Source organism: Pezoporus flaviventris, unplaced genomic scaffold, assembly GCF_033815535.1.
Source record: "Pezoporus flaviventris isolate CSIRO_AGI_PZ_B2104156 unplaced genomic scaffold, CSIRO_AGI_Pfla_v1 ptg000063l, whole genome shotgun sequence".
NCBI lineage: Eukaryota > Metazoa > Chordata > Aves > Psittaciformes > Psittacidae > Pezoporus > Pezoporus flaviventris.
In genome coordinates this window covers 3787643-3804623 of record NW_026892611.1, presented here as the reverse complement: position 1 = coordinate 3804623, position 16981 = coordinate 3787643, and the positions used below count along the sequence as shown (strand labels likewise).

General features: G+C 46.4%; 3 protein-coding genes and 1 long non-coding RNA gene across 7 annotated transcripts in view; 1 reads left to right on the top strand and 3 right to left on the bottom strand.

Moving 5' to 3' along the window:
- Window positions 1-1205: 1205 nt before the first annotated feature.
- Window positions 1206-3542, bottom strand: UBB (ubiquitin B). 3 transcript variants are annotated; one of them, XM_061470236.1, is made up of 2 exons: window positions 3519-3542; window positions 1206-2740 (listed from the first exon to the last, which is right to left on the bottom strand). In XM_061470236.1, exon 2 carries the CDS (start codon window positions 2732-2734, stop codon window positions 1361-1363), a length of 1374 nt encoding a protein of 457 aa, XP_061326220.1. In that variant the 5' UTR covers window positions 2735-2740; window positions 3519-3542; the 3' UTR covers window positions 1206-1360. The 3 variants fall into 3 exon arrangements, with proteins under 3 accessions (XP_061326220.1, XP_061326219.1, XP_061326218.1); XM_061470235.1 differs by lacking the exon at window positions 3519-3542 and adding an exon at window positions 3329-3381; XM_061470234.1 differs by lacking the exon at window positions 3519-3542 and adding an exon at window positions 3045-3143.
- A 2568-nt stretch (window positions 3543-6110) lies between these two features.
- LOC133277929 (uncharacterized) lies at window positions 6111-12395 on the bottom strand. Of its 2 annotated transcripts, none has more exons than XR_009746385.1 (2): window positions 12255-12395; window positions 6111-7581 (listed from the first exon to the last, which is right to left on the bottom strand). It is a non-coding gene; the product is annotated as an uncharacterized LOC133277929 (long non-coding RNA). The 2 variants fall into 2 exon arrangements; XR_009746386.1 differs by lacking the exon at window positions 12255-12395 and adding an exon at window positions 9309-9391.
- Window positions 10128-13666, top strand: CENPV (centromere protein V). Its single transcript, XM_061470240.1, is given in 6 exon segments — window positions 10128-10243; window positions 10245-10589; window positions 11491-11589; window positions 12384-12453; window positions 12828-12942; window positions 13269-13666. Coding segments are annotated over 6 exon segments (855 nt in total). The 5' UTR covers window positions 10128-10142; the 3' UTR covers window positions 13394-13666.
- Window positions 13667-14587: 921 nt separating this feature from the next.
- PIGL (phosphatidylinositol glycan anchor biosynthesis class L) overlaps window positions 14588-16981 on the bottom strand; it is a 56718-nt gene continuing 54324 nt past the window's right edge. The window contains exons 6-7 of the mRNA XM_061470244.1: window positions 15857-15990; window positions 14588-15176 (exon numbers count right to left, since the gene is read on the bottom strand). Of these exons, the coding sequence (XP_061326228.1) occupies window positions 15078-15176; window positions 15857-15990 (233 nt within the window). The 3' untranslated portion in view covers window positions 14588-15077. The remainder of the gene's footprint in view (window positions 15177-15856; window positions 15991-16981) is intronic.

The following is a 16981-nucleotide window of genomic DNA, read 5'->3' as shown; positions in this document are numbered from 1 at the left end:
ATGAGTTTTACTTACAACAAAACAACCAGTTTTACTGCAGCCTTCCAGAAATGAGTAGTGCAACTTCTTAGCCAGGATTGAATCCATGCCAAAAACACACTGCTAATGAGTGGCTTACTTACCACAGACACTGTGATGTTACACTGAAAGCTGACATTCAGGAGGAACAAACTTTCACAGCAAACCTACAATGGACAAAAAAACCCTCCAACCCCCAAACTACCAAGATAGTGCGTAATACCAGGTTATCAGTAAAAAGCCAGGTGTGCTGAAACAGTGTCCTGTGCACACAGCATATAGGTGCCAGGATTCCCATTGCAAGGTAAGCAGCTGTCAAAATTCAACAGACAGGCAGCCACCATGGGTACAACCTGGTAACACTCACGTGAATAGGCACATAGGTTAACAGACCCACCACTGCTCAGTGGAACCAAACCATTTAACCCCACCCCATTAAAACAAAATAACCACAATCCAGGCTTCAGTGAGAATTTCCCAGCTTTTGGCATTAAATGACTGTGTAGAAAACTTGTATTTGGCCCAAACCAGAAAGCTGTTACCCTGGCTCAGTAGTCATGTATTTCCATTAATTTCAGGCAGTTCACTAGACACAGTGCATGAAGACACCCTCCCACGTGCCCACTCCTACCCCACCAGCCACTCTCACCGCAGTTGGCACTTCCCCAGATCACATTCCATGCACATCAGCCAGACTACCACCCCACCCCATTTTGCACCTTCCAGAGGCTGCCACTGCAACAGGATTTTCCCCACTTAAATAAAATACAAAACTACTTGTATTTGCTCATGTACACCCCACCTCCAGTATGCATGCTGCAGCTCAAGTCTCCCCATAGCACTGTCAGGCAGTGCAGCTGCTCACACCACTACTGAAGACAATTTAAACACATTGCAAGTTCACAAGTTGCAGCAAAGCCCACCCCACTGCACTGACAAGCTCACCCTTGTATTTCGTGTGTGGCTTTCTGAGTCTTTTACCAAATTATCCTTCCTGGAAATTAACTACAGTAAAAAGAAACAACATTGTTTTAGTGCTTGAATTAAGACTTTAATCCAGATCTGCTTCATCCACAACAGCCTCATTAAGCATGCAAAGAGGCTTTAACTGCCATGGAAGAAAACCACGGTAAGCATGTCACTTAAATATACCGGTTTTACTAGCTTGAACTGAGACAGACTACAAGTTGTAATGTGCAACAGAAAACTTTATTAGCATTTCAGTTGTTCAGCAGATATTTCAGCTTGCTTTAACCCTGCATTTAACTTAAGACATTACAGAACTACAGTGCAAAGACATGTGCTACTGGCAAACCCATTGTTAAGGAAGGTGCACAATAACTTAACAGCCACCCCTCAGGCGCAGCACAAGATGGAGGGTGGATTCCTTCTGGATGTTGTAGTCGGACAGGGTGCGTCCATCTTCCAGCTGCTTGCCAGCAAAGATCAGCCTCTGCTGGTCAGGGGGAATGCCTTCTTTGTCCTGGATCTTGGCCTTCACATTCTCAATGGTGTCACTGGGCTCAACCTCCAGGGTGATGGTCTTGCCAGTCAGGGTCTTGACAAAGATCTGCATGCCACCTCGGAGACGCAGCACAAGATGGAGGGTGGATTCCTTCTGGATGTTGTAGTCAGACAGGGTACGACCATCTTCCAGCTGCTTGCCAGCAAAGATCAGCCTCTGCTGGTCAGGGGGAATGCCTTCTTTGTCCTGGATCTTGGCCTTCACATTCTCAATGGTGTCACTGGGCTCAACCTCCAGGGTGATGGTCTTGCCAGTCAAGGTCTTCACGAAGATCTGCATGCCACCTCTCAAGCGCAGCACAAGATGGAGGGTGGATTCCTTCTGGATGTTGTAGTCAGACAGGGTGCGTCCATCTTCCAGCTGCTTGCCAGCAAAGATCAGCCTCTGCTGGTCAGGAGGAATGCCTTCTTTGTCCTGGATCTTGGCCTTCACATTCTCAATGGTGTCACTGGGCTCAACCTCAAGAGTAATGGTCTTGCCAGTCAAGGTCTTGACAAAGATCTGCATGCCACCTCGGAGACGCAGCACAAGATGGAGGGTGGATTCCTTCTGGATGTTGTAGTCAGACAGGGTGCGTCCATCTTCCAGCTGCTTGCCAGCAAAGATCAGCCTCTGCTGGTCAGGGGGAATGCCTTCTTTGTCCTGGATCTTGGCCTTCACGTTCTCAATGGTGTCACTGGGCTCAACCTCCAGGGTGATGGTCTTGCCAGTCAGGGTCTTGACAAAGATCTGCATGCCACCTCGGAGACGCAGCACAAGATGGAGGGTGGATTCCTTCTGGATGTTGTAGTCAGACAGGGTGCGTCCATCTTCCAGCTGCTTGCCAGCAAAGATCAGCCTCTGCTGGTCAGGTGGAATGCCCTCCTTATCCTGGATCTTGGCCTTCACATTCTCAATGGTGTCACTGGGCTCAACCTCCAGGGTGATGGTCTTGCCAGTCAGGGTCTTCACGAAAATCTGCATACCACCCCTCAAGCGCAGCACAAGATGGAGGGTGGATTCCTTCTGGATGTTGTAGTCAGACAGGGTGCGTCCATCTTCCAGCTGCTTGCCAGCAAAGATCAGCCTCTGCTGGTCAGGGGGAATGCCTTCTTTGTCCTGGATTTTTGCCTTCACATTCTCAATGGTGTCACTGGGCTCAACCTCCAGGGTGATGGTCTTGCCAGTCAGGGTCTTCACAAAGATCTGCATGTTCAACTGCAAAACATACACAAGTTTCAGCTATCGAAATACAGTCTACAATTATTTCTAACTAAACGGTTTATTGCTGTTTCACACTGTACAAAAAACAGTTAAAGTTTTTGGGGTGTTTCTGACTGCCTTTTTTTCCCGTTAGTATTGTCTCCAACCGTTCCCCGACTTTTCACTCTTAACGACCTGAACTCCTTTCCAAGGCCGGCACCCTACGCTCCTACACCAGACTCCTTCCATTACCTCTCACCGGCCGGCTCGCAAGACCCCCAGTTGCCCCGCACAGCCGCGGCAAGAGCCGCGGCAAGACCCGCGCCCGCAGCGCCGCGCTGCTCCCCCCGCGGCAGTGACTCAGCAACGCACTTCCGGGACAGACAGATACAGCCTCCGCCATCTTCCCGTACCCCCACCTCCTTCCCCAAGGAGAAATTCTACTCCCCCCCCAATACAGTTCTTACAATGGTTCACGGTAAAGCGAGACTTTGCATCATTCCCCTCCTTGCCCAGCAAAAACCCCTGCCCGACAAGCCGCCACCCCAGTTTATTTCTTACAGCCCACTAAACGCTTTCCGTTTTCCCCGCCGCCCCACTCACGTCTTAGGCCCTGCGCGTCACTCGCCAACAGCGTCACGTCCCTCCGCCGCAGCCGTATTCTAGCTGATGACGCGACCCACCCCTACTTATATGGTGTCGAGCGTACAGTCCCCGCCCACCGACGCTGACGTGTCCATCCGCCTCCCAAAGTAGTCCCAAGTAAAAGAGCACTGTTGTGAAATATACTCACCTTTCTGCTCTCCACTCCCTATTCTGGAGGGAAAAAGCGTCCTGGAATTCTAGTGTAGGGTCTCAGATCCTTAAAAATCCCGATATTTCAGGGCGCGGATGGATCTGAAGTTGTGGGGCAGCCGGGGGGGGGACTGAGGCGCACGCCCGGCATGGATTGGCGCAGCAGTGAGAAGAGCGGGTGTTGATTGGCTGATAGAGAAGGGCGAGGGTATGGAAAGCTCTGGAATATTCGGGTGCTGCCCAGAGCTGATTGGTGCGCGGTGAGGTCAGCGCTGTTGCCAGGGGGGATTCGCCTTGCGGAGGCAGAGTTCACCGGGCGGAGGGCTGCAATGGGTTGCGTGTTCGATCCCTGTGTCAGCCCCGAGCCGCGTTCAGGGAAGAGCCTGGCTCGGGATGCGGGAAGAGGGACTGCCCTCCGCACCCGCTTTTTGCTGATCCGTATTAGTACCAGTACCTCTGACCAACTCCCTTCCCTTCCTGGGGTGGCGTGAAGCATTTACGGCAGAGCCTGGAACAGTCTGTAGGTTTAGTCTTTGCATGTGTAGATGTGAGGAAAAGATGAAAAAAGCAGGACTGAGTTAGTAAAGATGGAAAAAAAGTTCCTTAGACATTCATGAGCGTTGGTAGCTCCCGGTGTGTCACGCTCGGTGCCCCTTGTCACGCGGCTGGTTTCCTGAGCAGCCCTTTGAACCAGTTTCAGGCAGCTGACAGCTTAATTCTTTAATGTGAGGTTTCAAAACAACCCCCGTGATGAAATGCTGACATTTGAAATGCAAACGGCTGTTTACTTCAGGAAGCTTTGATCTGGCTATGGAACAACTTCCTTCTGAGAACTGATGTGGGAATGTGCTCTGTGTTAATTAAGCTTCATTATACCTTTCAGGCTGGCTCCTAACCCGTTTTACATCATATATATCTGAGGTATACAAAATCCAAAAAGGCTTTTATGTGGCAGTGTTTTATCTGCTGCTAGCCTGTCAGTGAAGCCAGATGAACTTGCTTAAATCCTCCACTCACAAAGCGTAAGCACGTGTGTGAACGGCAATATTCAGTACACAGCTACTTTGTTTTCCCCTTAATAAAACCTAAAAGACAACCAAACCCACTAAAAAACCCTTAACAACAACAAACTTCTTCTGTTTTCCTTTCTCCTGACAGGGCTTGTGTCTGCAAATACCTCCTGGTTTGCAGTAAAAAAAGAATAAATCATCCCAACAAAATTATTCGCAATGTATTCACAGGAAGAGGGGAAAAAGGTTAACTGCAAAGTTTAGAGATGGCTCCATGGCAATAACCAACCTTGGGAATACTATCCAGTGACATAAATTTAGGACAGAAGGCAGTATCAGATTTAGGCAATAGCACGTTTGTTTTCTTTATGCTGCCATTTTTGCTCAGTGTTTCCAATACCTTTCTTTGGTTTGCCTGGTGCCAGGGTGACTAAAGGCTTGTTCCACAGCTGGCCTGCATATCCCACGCACTGCTCTGGGAACCACGTTCCAAAGCCAAACAAGATCATGGAGTCCTGAGAGGAAGGCCAGAGTAACTAAAACTTACAAATGTGGAAGGCCACATCTTGTATGTTTAAACTGGAGATTAACAGGCTAAGAAGTCTGGCCTGCGTTTCAGCACAGACTTGCATTAAGGTTTTTAGTGTGCAGGTCCTTGCTTTTTAATGTCCCTCTAAATGGAGAAGGAGAAAAAGAAATTTCTTTTTTTTTTTCCCCTTTATGTGTAAACCAGAAAACACAGGAGCTTTCCCTTGTATTTTCCAAGTATGGCTAAATCCTATGACCAGTCTGCTTTCAGTATGGTTGTTCTGTTTCTGTGTAAGTATTCAAATCAACAGATCAGAATAAACTCCCACCAGATGGGCCTGCCATGGGTAATTGTTTAAATACCTTCTTAATAATGGCTCCTGAAAAATCCATTCTTCAGGGAAATGACGTTATCCTAAGCAAGCGCAGGCAGCAACATGCTGACATCGAACACAGGCTCATACTTTTAGACAATTATGGTTTAAATTCATCAATTTCATGTAAAAAGCCTCATTTTTTTTCCCCAGTTATCCCTCTGTCAAAAGAGATAAACAAAGAGTCAGGCTTTGTGCATGCAGCTCCTGGGCCCAGCAGAATTAAACTAATCTCCATAACCTGTAGGCAGTGTACTCCACACAGGCCACCATTCTGCAGCCTCTACTGATTGGATTCGTTTAATTCTCCTAATTATTAATCTTCAGTAGCCATCTATGTGCCTGTATGGAGCCCACCTCTTTTGTTTCTGGGTAGGGGGTGGCTGAATACAGAAAGCTTCTTAAATGACTCTTTTCCCGTCCCTTGATATTTTCTCTGTAGTAAACTCATGCCCTGAATGTTTCACACCTAGTATCTGCATAGATTCCTTAACACTACTTCAAAGATAATTATTACCAAATTGAAAGCTACTTCTTTTTAAAGTCAGAATGCAGTGTTTCTATATTGTGGGCTAGATTCTGCCTTATTTTCACACATTATATGTACAGAACAATCTCCTAAGCTGGAGGTCATGCCCCGGTGACTTTGTTTTACTGAATTTCAGCTTTACCTCAGAATTTCTTTAGAAAGTATATTATTACTTGAATTTGCTACAGACACAGGAGATCTGTTTATGTTGTGGTTATACAACATAAATACAAAGTCTATAAGGTACACACCACTGTGTAGCTCTTGGTGAATAAGAATCATCAAGCAATTGACTGTGAACTGTATATAAATAAATGCAAAGGTCAATAAAACAGAAATTATCTTGTGACTGGCCTGACTGCACAGGTGGTGCCAGCGGCCTGCAGTTGGGAACATGTATTTCTTTCCAAGTGGTTTCAAAAGTAGGTCATTGGGCACTGGTACAAAGCAACCTACTTTCAGAAGAGAAGTATCTGGAGGTCAAAGAAATGCTTCCAACAAATCTGTAACATTCTAGAACACAAGCTGGGTCTGCGTTTTATGTACACTAATGTCTTAGCAACCACATATCATTTCTAAGTGAGCAATGTCAAATGAAGCAATCTGTTTATCTTTAGTACAAGGCTTTAAGTTGGGACAGCCGGCTGGTCAGGCGATGTGAGTACGTGCAGCCAGGTCAGTTCTGTTCCTTTGTTCAGATAAAAATAGGGCTACTTGCCACAGGGAAAAAAACCCACAATGTATATTCTTACAGTATTACCTACCTCAGACGTCTCTCACTGTGTATGACACCAGATAATTATATTCATCTATTTACAGTTGTGGAGATAAATATTTTCTTCCCAAACCTGTATCTCTGCAATAAAGCCTGATCTTTGCTGAAGTTCCAGCCACAAGACAAACAGGGCTGTGGCATGTTACTGCTTGTCCTTGTCCTGCCAAGCTCAAGGGTTACAAAAACAGTGAGTCACAAGCCAAAGTACTGTAAGATTGAGTGTAATATTATGAGATTACCAAAAAAAGACAACCATCCGAGGTTTGGTTTTTAAGCCTTATGCTAAATATACCTTAAATAAACAAAGTTTTTAATAAGCTACCAACTTCAGAAGATGAAATCTTAAGAAAAACAAACAGATACCCAGATCTGTAGTAAAAAGAGAAGAATCAGCAATACTCCTCTATTACCCTGTTTGTTTAAAGGATATTTTGACTTTGCAGGACACACAGGACACAGCTTTATGATCTGTGCTGCCACAATAAATAGGCTTGGGCACGTCTTTCTGTGTAGATCTAAATGACCCCAAGGAACATGTGGCAATTGTCTACGCTGTTGATGTGAGGAGACTTCTAAAGGGCGTTTTATGAGGATGCCATCACAGGTTTGTGTCTGCATGTCACACCAGTGAAAGCAACAATCAATAATAAGGTCTATTCTAAAAATTACTTGTCTGCATCTTTTTTTTTTTCCAGTCTGCCTCCTGCCTGCGAGTCTTTTGGATCTGATCCAAGCTGCACTGCAGTGAAGGAGCTCTCTTTGTTCATGTTCCCTCTGCTGCATCTGAGCCCACTGAGCATGTGGTTTCTAGGGTGAGGTTTTTCAGCAGGATAGCAAAGAAGCACCTTGAAAAACAAAAAAACAGAAAGACAGAAGAAATAGGTCTTAACCCACTGTTAATCATTATCGGCATGTTTCAACAGAACCTCTGTGACAGTGAACAAAAACCAATACTGCCAAGTCAGTCTGAATAGCCTGCATCCAGTGGCCTAGGGGTGATAACCTGTATTCTGTTTTCAGATCCAGCCTAGATCCCTTGATGGGGAGGGGAATGTGCAGAATTCTTCCTCCTCAAGAGGAAGACTAAAATCCAAGCACTGACATTTTTCTCCCCTGCACAAACTATACAGTTTTAACTACTTCAGTTCTATGAAATGTGGTGTGAGCTATATACTACTTCTAGTTCCCTGCTTACTAGATGAAAAGCATCCACAGTAACCAGTTCTCTTTAACCCACAAACATGTAGCTGCCTTTGCAATGAAAATGCCCTTGCAGACAGAATCTCAATGGGGGCTGCAAGCCAGCTCTGCAGAGCTGAGTCATTGTTACACAAGCAGGGCTAGGCTGGCACGGAAAAACACCTTTGTACTTCAACATTAAACCACGTCAGCTGTTGAACTCTAGTATCACAAGATACCTAAAGAAAACAAACTGATTTACTGGACTTTTCCTCATCTTTCTGAATGCTTCCTTCTCCACAACCATTCTTCATCAAGCTACTGACTTCTACTGAAGTATGGCAAATACTGCATCAGATTTGGCAGTAATGTACCATGAGAGCTGTTGAGTCTTCAGGCACTGGGTAACACCAGCCCCCCAGGTACACCGACAATACCTTACGCAACCACTGAAATGCAGGGCTTGTAAATCCAAATACCAGTGAAATTTGTCATCAGCCAGAGATCCCCTATAAAGCTCTTGAACTGGTTATTTATGTGAGACCCAGTTTTGAGCTCTAAGAGTCCTTTGTGATAAAATATGATACAAATAAAAAAGCAGAAAGAATTTCTTTACTGCAGCCTTCTGAAACAAAGCTGCATTTTGTTCTTCCATTTCTGTCTCCTAGTTCTTTATCCTGAAATGTAACAGTGGGAACAGAATTCAGCTTCTCAGAATGCTTCCTACATTTAAAATATGCTGAACTAATTGCACAGGAGCAGAGAGGGATAGATTTGCAGCTATGACATGGCCTGCACATCACTTTTGCCACTAGAACTGCTTTTTGAGAGCATACAAGTGCCAGTGTCTCCTGTATTGCAGAGAGGAGGTAATTTGTGTGAGCTGATTGCTAATGAACTCCTAAAATATGTTCTTTCAGTTCAGTGCAGTTTAGTGTTTTTAGGAAAGGACTGACCATGTAGGCTCAAACTTGAAACTGCCATACCCTGCACTGACAGCACATGACTCCATGATGCAAACTGCACAAGCTCAGTTTCGGCTCATGGTCTCCAGTTTCACCTCAGTGACTTTTCTTCCCAAAATACAAGGTGACTAACATGAACTTTAGGGTGACTAAAGGTCTGGGAGTGGCCCAGCTCAGGCGCTACAGATAAACATGCTGGCGTGGACCAGGATTTGTCACATACAGCATATTAAAATGGTTCCATAAGGATGAGTAACGAGAACAGAGGTTCACATGAGGAATAACAGGAAATTGTAACTCAGCACCTTTCCTGTCATCAGAGGAGAGAGGTGCTGAGCGACAGGGTTGTTACGTGAGTCCTGGTATGTGCCATCTCAGGAGGCAGCCTACACACTGCAGTCGTGTGTTTTTAAAGCTGTTATCCAGACCTGATGCTGCTTCATTCATTGCTGTCCAGTTGCTTTGCTGTATTCCTGGCTGAGACATGATCCGTCAGTGCCTCTTCCACCCCACAACCAGCTGTCAGCTCACATGTTGACAGCTTTCCCTGTTCCCCTTCCTGAGAAGAGCAAGACATTCAGTTCTGTTGAAATTCCCTGTGCTGGGCACAAAGCCTCATCCTTGGAGTGACGGGGTTCTTTTCCCCCAACAAAATGTGACTTGGACAAGTTTTGTGGTTTTCCCCTGCATTGAATAATTTTACTTGAGAAGCAGTCTTCTAGATGTTCAAGAATAACCTTTTCTAAGATAGTTACCACTAGAGGAGAGCTTTCATGTTTTCCTAAGCTGTTTTTTGGGGGAAAGTGGGGTGGTTTTTATTTGTTTGTTTCTTTGTTTTAATGGTATGTACTATCTAACCTAAACTACCCTATGATTCTACAATCTTGATTGTTCTCCTTTTCTATCATCCTTTGATGACAGAACTTGTGAAAGGTCATCTAGTGGGAATCATGTTAGAACCTGTTTCTCTGCGAAGCTGCAGTAATGATTTCCAATTTTAGGAAGGACTAACCACACTTTTGAAGGCACATCTTGATGCACCACAGTACTGTTCACCAGCAGTCTTATTCCTAGCCAAGGGTGGGCACGTAAAAGGGATGTGCAACAGTGCGTTTCCAGTCACAGAATCAGAGAGCGGTTTGTGCTGGAAGGGACCCTTACAGCTCCTCCAGTTCCAACACCTGCCACGGGCAGGGACACCTTCCACCAGAGCAGCTTGCTCCAAGCCCCTGTGTCCAACCTGGCCTTGAACACTGCCAGGGATGGGGCAGCCTCAGCTTCTCTGGGCACCCTGGGCCAGCACCTCAGCACCCTCACAGGGAAGAGCTTCTGCCTAAGAGCTCAGCTCAGTCTCCCCTCTGGCAGGTTAAAGTCCCTCTCCCCGGTCCCCCTCCCGGTCACGCTGCGCGGCGTTGCGGCGCCCCCTGGCGGGCGCGACGCGCCCCGTCTCTGCGGCGCATGGGGCGGCTCAGGGCGGCCAACGCTCGGCGGTCCCGGCGGGGCAGCGCCGTCGCCAGCCCCTCCGCGGGCTCTGCCCGCAGCGGCCGCGGGAAGGCGGCGGTCAGTGCCCCGGCCGGTCCGGGGCCGCAGGAACAGCCCCCCGCGCCCGGAGACTTCGATCTCGGGGAGCAGCGCGGGCGCTGGGCCGCGTTCCAGGAGCGGCACCGGCTGAGCTGCGAGGAGGCGGCGCGGCTGCTGCTGGATGCCTTGTGAGTACGAGCCGGACGGCGGTCACTGCCCCGCCATATCACTGCCCTCCCGACAGCACAGCACTAAACACGACATCTGGAGAGCTGCAGTGGGGGAGAAGGGGTTGTGGTGTGAGGAGCGGGGGGGCGAAGGCACCGCGGAGAAAGCGGCGTTTTCTTCTAAAGCTCCCTGTGCTTTTGGGCTCTCCCACCAAAAATGCCCTCGGGGGCACCGCGCGGGATGCTGAGGCTCAGCTGCTACATCCCCACCTCAGAGCACAACCCAGCGCCTCTGCGCTGTAATCAGTAATGGGCCGGGGGAGTGAAAATCCGAAAGGAAAAGGTTTCTCACTCTCCTTTTGCGCTGGAGCTGGGCTGGCGGCGCTGCCCAGGGACGAGGGAGGTGGCTGGGGGAAGGGGGAAAGCACAAGCTTGACCGTGATGTTCCTCTGCAATTACAGTACCCAACAAAATGCATTTCAGATACTGCGCAGACTCTCTGTTTTCCCCAGATTTTAAATGGAGGAATTTTAGTAGTGCTGGAGCACTTGTGGGATAATTGTAGGAAGATTCAGTTCCTTGTGGTAGTTTTGCACGGACTCTGGGTCAGCATTTTGCCCTGGTCTCTGGCAGGACAGCACACGTGTTGTATTGCATGTGGACTGTGTTTTCCTTGAACTACTGCTCTTCCTTCCCTTTGCACTATTTTAAGTAAACCAGAAGAGCCATTGCCACAGAGGACCAAAGTCGTCGTCTACGTCATCCTGGGACATTTTATTAAAACACATCAGAATGGACATTTTCTGGTGTTCTGCAGTTGCTGAAAGCTGAACTGGATCATGTAGCATAAACCTTACTGTTTTCTTGGACAAAACCCCCAAAAATTAGATTGAGAAAACATCTCTGTTGTTTCCCTCTCCAGTGAATACCGGGGTTTGGTCAAGCACACTGGAGGCTGTCACTGTGGAGCAGTCCGCTTTGAGGTCTGGGCTTCAGCAGATCTGCATGTTTTTAACTGCAAGTGAGTGTTTTATGTGCTCCCTAGTCTCATGGATGAATATAAGCTCATGTGCTTTTCCAGCCAACACCTTACAGCTAGAAGATGACACAACTGCTTTGAGCTGTTCCTATAGGGTATACCCCTTGATTATGTCCTGATCCAATATGGGATCAGGTGCTACTTCTTTGGGCAGTTCTGGTCTCACAGCCCTGCTCACTGCTCAGGAGAGATCTACAAATATAGGGACTCAACTGCCTGCTTTATGTTTCCTCTCAGTGCAAGTCTGCTCAGAGGACATCAATCCTGTTTTAACATTAACATGACATCTCTGACCACATGTGCCTCAAACTACAACATGGTCTGATTTCAGTAGTAATCCCCCTTTGCCTGCAGGTAGTTTGCTTCTAAGGCACAGGTAGACTTCTGACCCTTTCTTTCTTGTCTGCAAGATAATTCATGGTGGCAAAACTGGCCAAGTCTGCTCTGAAAGATTAAAGGGGTTTCTCAGGCCTAGAAACAAGGCCTAGAGCCTTGTAATGGCTGTTGAAATTGTGTATGTGAATCAAAAATGGCATCTGATGTTTGGTGTAAGGGAACACTTTGTTGGTGTACCTATGTAGAGTCAGTCTAAGTGGGCGCGCTTAGCCAAACGCTACTGATACCACAAGTCCACTGTTGCTGCTTACCTCTGTGATGTGTCCAGGAGCCAGTTTAGCTGTTGGTGGAATTTCTGTTGTCCAGAGGTCTGTGATAGATCTGACTGCAGTCCACAACTTGTCCACTGCTTCTAGAAAGGTCTCTTTTTTCCTTTACAGTTGCAGCATTTGCACAAAGAAACAGAACAGACACTTCATTGTCCCAGCGTCGCGCTTCAAGCTGCTGAAGGTAGAGTAAGAATGCAGTAAGAGCATGTCTGTGAATATGAGCAGGATAAGCCAGTCTCATCAAAGATGCAAGTGGCAGCCAGTTTTCTATCCTAAGTTTGTCTATGCCTGACTGGGGGAAACAGCTGAATTTTATGCTGCCTGGTATGGGTGTGTGCATCTTACTTAGTGAGCTGATTTCACAGTTCTCAGATTTGACTGTTATGGACATGTGTATATACACGGGTTCAGAAAAGGAGCATGAATACAGAACTCATCTCAAGTAAAGACACAAAGTTGATATTTTAGATTTTATATTTCTTAGCTACAGACCTGTAGAAAGGAATTAGTACCTCTGCTTGTCTGGAACACTTACACTGCTTTTCATTTGCTCAGGGTGCCGATAATTTGACAACATACACCTTCAACACCCATAGTGCCCAGCACACATTCTGCAAGACCTGTGGTGTACAGAGCTTTTATACTCCTCGTTCTAATCCAGATGGTTATGGTAGGTAGAAAGAGAAAGCTGTGGTAACCAAAAGTAACCATCAAGCAAACCTTGGGTAAAGACTCCATTGGATGCTAACATGACAGCAGTGAGCAGCATGTGTTTTAAGAGTACTAAGTACTAAGCATATGGAACTGCAGTCTGAACCTGTAGCTCCTCTATAAGTCTTACCTATTGCTGTGTGGGCTTCTTCCCATCTAGGCTCCTCAGATATACAGCAATAGCTGGACTGAGCATTTAGCATTCCCTGAGAAGCCCCATCCAGAGCAGTGCAGGCATCTCCCACACAGGATGTGGATGCAGGTTTCTATGTACTCTTTCTTCAGGAATAGCTCCCCATTGTCTGGATGAGGGCACCGTGCAGACCATTGTCACAGAGGATATCAATGGCAAGGAATGGGAGAAGGCTGTGAAGGAACACAAGACCATCAGAGACATGTCAAAACCCTGACACGCTTTTCCAGCAGCTGATGTTGGGGCACTGCTGTGGAACTGTAGCCTGGGCTTTCCTGGGTGAGGCAAAATCAGTTTCTGCATTACTGTTATCTGTTCTCTGTTTCTTAAATAAATCTTTCTATGCTGCCTGTCCCATTCAGTTGTGGCTTTCAATTTTCAAACTACTTCCTTTCCATAAACCCCAGGGCTGCTGTTTTGGTACTTTGTCCTTAGCTGTGCTGAAGTTTAAATCATAATAAACAGAGTAGAAAAAGACAATAAAAAAAAATCTAATCTTTGCTTGTATGGATCTTTCCTCTGTTTCAAGTCTGCCTGATGAAAACATCCTGTGTAAGATAACCTCTTGCTTAGGACATAATGCTAACATACATTGACTTTTCTCCCTTGACTTTAATGAATTGACCATGTATCTAAAAGGGATTTGAAAGAGCTTAGCAGGCTCAGGTTCACTAAAGCATTACACAGGTAACCTAGCTGTATGCAAGAGAGAGGCCACGGAAGTTATTCATGTGATTAAGCACTGTTTTGCCTAAGCCTGGCCTTATTTGTGGTCTTAAGGCTGACTCGGCATATGCTTAGGCACTGACTCATGGCCAGGGAACAGTTCAATACTGTCATACAATGGGCATGTACTTCAGTACAACCAAGAACCAGTTTGTTATCTCAGGAGGAGGATGTGCTCACAGCAGCAGGTCAGGATCTCGCCATTTGGGCTGGATCTTGACTATGCAATGACAAGGTGCATAGATCCAGGAAAGATGCTTCCTGCAGACGTGAGCCCACATGAAGGAGTGCAAAGGCCTACAGAAATGTTGAGTAGTGCTGACTTTGCTCCACAATGACCCCATGTAAACCCAAATCACTAGTGGGCTAAGAAACAAAACCACCGAACGCTGCTTCACTTACCTTTAACATAAAGGGAGAGGATCTCTTAACTCCTGCGCTTCTCTGTTACAGCTTTTGAAACATCTCTTGCAATTTTTATCTCTGTTCTATAAAAGACCTAGTTACAGTAACTCTTGCACATCATTCTTAGGTCCATTGAGACTCTTGTGAGTTGACTGTGAGCCCCATATTCTGAAGCAATAAATGCTCATGTTGCATGAGGGACACTGCAGAGGTGGAGCCTGCAACACAATGTGTACAAAAGAAGCAGCATTAGCAGCAAAGATCAGTGCAGCTGGAGATATTTGTGTGATTTCTGATGTTTTATTCATAAGATTTGGCTTTTTAAAGTTGAGTCTGAGTAAGACAGGTCTGGTGGTTCTAGTTTAATCTCTGGAGATAGCATGGCCTTTGAAAAGTTACTCCTGATACCTGGATTTTTACAAAAGCACGAAGTAACAGTTGCCAAGCAGTCCTCACAGCTGTATCGTCCTGGGGAATAACAGTTTGTGCCATATCTTCTCTAATGCAGGATACTCCTGTATTAGGTTAATCTGAATTTCTTACTCTATTTAAGCTTCGACAGTGAGTAGCTGTTAAACCCTGTTCATCTCAATGTATCAGGTAACAAGATATTCAGAAGGAAGTTTACACAGTCTGGTTTTTGTAGTCTGAATGAATGTTACACAAAGAGAATCCCATCCTCTTCAGCACATCACAGGTGAGCTTGATTTAATCCTAGGTCTGGTCTGGTCTTTTTTTCACTCATTCTTTTACTCCTGAAGTTGTCCTGGTCACAGAAAGCGCAGTGAATTGATCACCATATAACGTGAGAAGAGCATATAGATGTGGCGAAACCAGAGGAGCTGGCTGCGATGACACCTCATTGCTCTCTAGAAGGAAGAATAGTTGGGAAAGCATTACAAGAACCTTCCAGACCTAACATGAAGGCAGTTTCCCAGGCCTCCTGTGAGGTTCACTGCCAGCTTATAGGACAGCCTGTGTTCAGTGAGTAGTAGGGAAGAAGTAGTGGGAAGTAGAAAGCTGTCTACTTTATGGGGTTAAAGAGTGGGGAGAGCCCTCTCCACCCCTATGTTGCTGGTGTGGTGCTGCCTTGTGTTCAGAGGGGTCCTGCTATCAGCTGCAGGTCGGTGCTGTGACAGTTCCTTTGTCACATGTAGTTCCTCCTCCCTATGTGATCTCACGCCTGGGTGTTCACAACCTGGGGAGGCAGAAACTGATAGGTGTGCATCTGAGAACACTTTGCATGCTGCTTCCGATCATACACTGCCAGCTGAAACTTCATCTATTTATAGTACACAGCTTAGAAAGGTCACATGTCAGAAACAAAACCCACAAGGGAACAACACTGCCTTTATCAGAGCAGTTTCCATATGTAACTCTATCATTTGGCAGCCTCAAAAGCAGGAAAGTTCTGTCATTTGTGGATTAACAGGACTGTCTGCTGGGCAAATACTTTAATGCTATGGAAGGGGAGCTAATCAGATTCCGATATGTGGGACTGTGCACTAAATGTGTGAGATAGCTGTGTGAAACAGGTACCATGTCTCACCTTGGCTTGTTCAGTCTCCTCCTCTGTGAGTATGAAGAGTACATCATGGGGCAGGAGGTAGGAAACGGGTACATCCAGCATGGAGATGTACTTCCGGAAGATACTGACTGATTCCAGCACGAGCACACGGCACCCTAGACACAAAAAGAGAATAAATACTTCAAAACAACAGTATTGTTGTAAGATGCCCACCTCTGCAGGCTCAACAGGTCTCTGCAGCCTGCCCTATACTGCTGGCCATGGGGATCCTTTCTGTGCAAAAGGGAACATCTATGACCATTTGTACTGGATCTTGCTGTGTATAGAAACTTGCTGACTACAGAAAACAACACTAGCTTTGAATACCAGAGGGTTTTGGTTGGTTTGGTTTTTTTTTTTTTTGGTTGGTTTTGTTTTGCTTATAATTTCAATTATTCCTATGTAGTTAAAGGAAAAGCAGAGTTGACTCTGAGTACTGGCACTTATCTCATGGACATTTCAGACAGCAGTTTGTGGTTCAGCTACACAAAAAAATAAATAAAAATTCCTCTTTTTACTCCAATACTTAGCTACAGCAAAAATATCCACAAGATTCAGGAATGGCTGTATCAAATATTAACTTAGGCTGTTACACTTTAGCAGAGCTCCAGAACTCACTGTTCAATGTCTGTGATTAAGCAGATGAAGGTAACATGTATAAAGATTCTAGTGAGTGGAATTTTTTTGTTGTTTTAAAGAGCCCTTTGAACTCACAAGCTCGCATCTAACACTGCTAAAGCACAAAGCAAACTGGTGGTGCTCAGACACCTCTTGGCCCTAATATGTACGCAGGACTTGTGTCCTGCTAAGGGAAAAGAGTCTCCAGGACAGGGGCAGAAGCAAACATCACTGGCACTTCCATCCGGCCAAACTCTGGCACGAGCGTGCGCTGTGCCAGGAAGCAGAGGAAAAGCCCTCCTGCATCTGCTGGAGACTTGCTGCAAGCCCGGCCTGCCAGGAGCTGCCGGGAGATGGCGGTGTCCGCCAGTAGCGGGGCAGCCGGGACCCACAGCCGCTTCACTTGCCTAGGCTGGGATCAGGCCGAGATCCCTTTTGGCACCCCTCTACGTTGAAGACCCTCCTGTCTTACACGTCAGTATCGTGTCC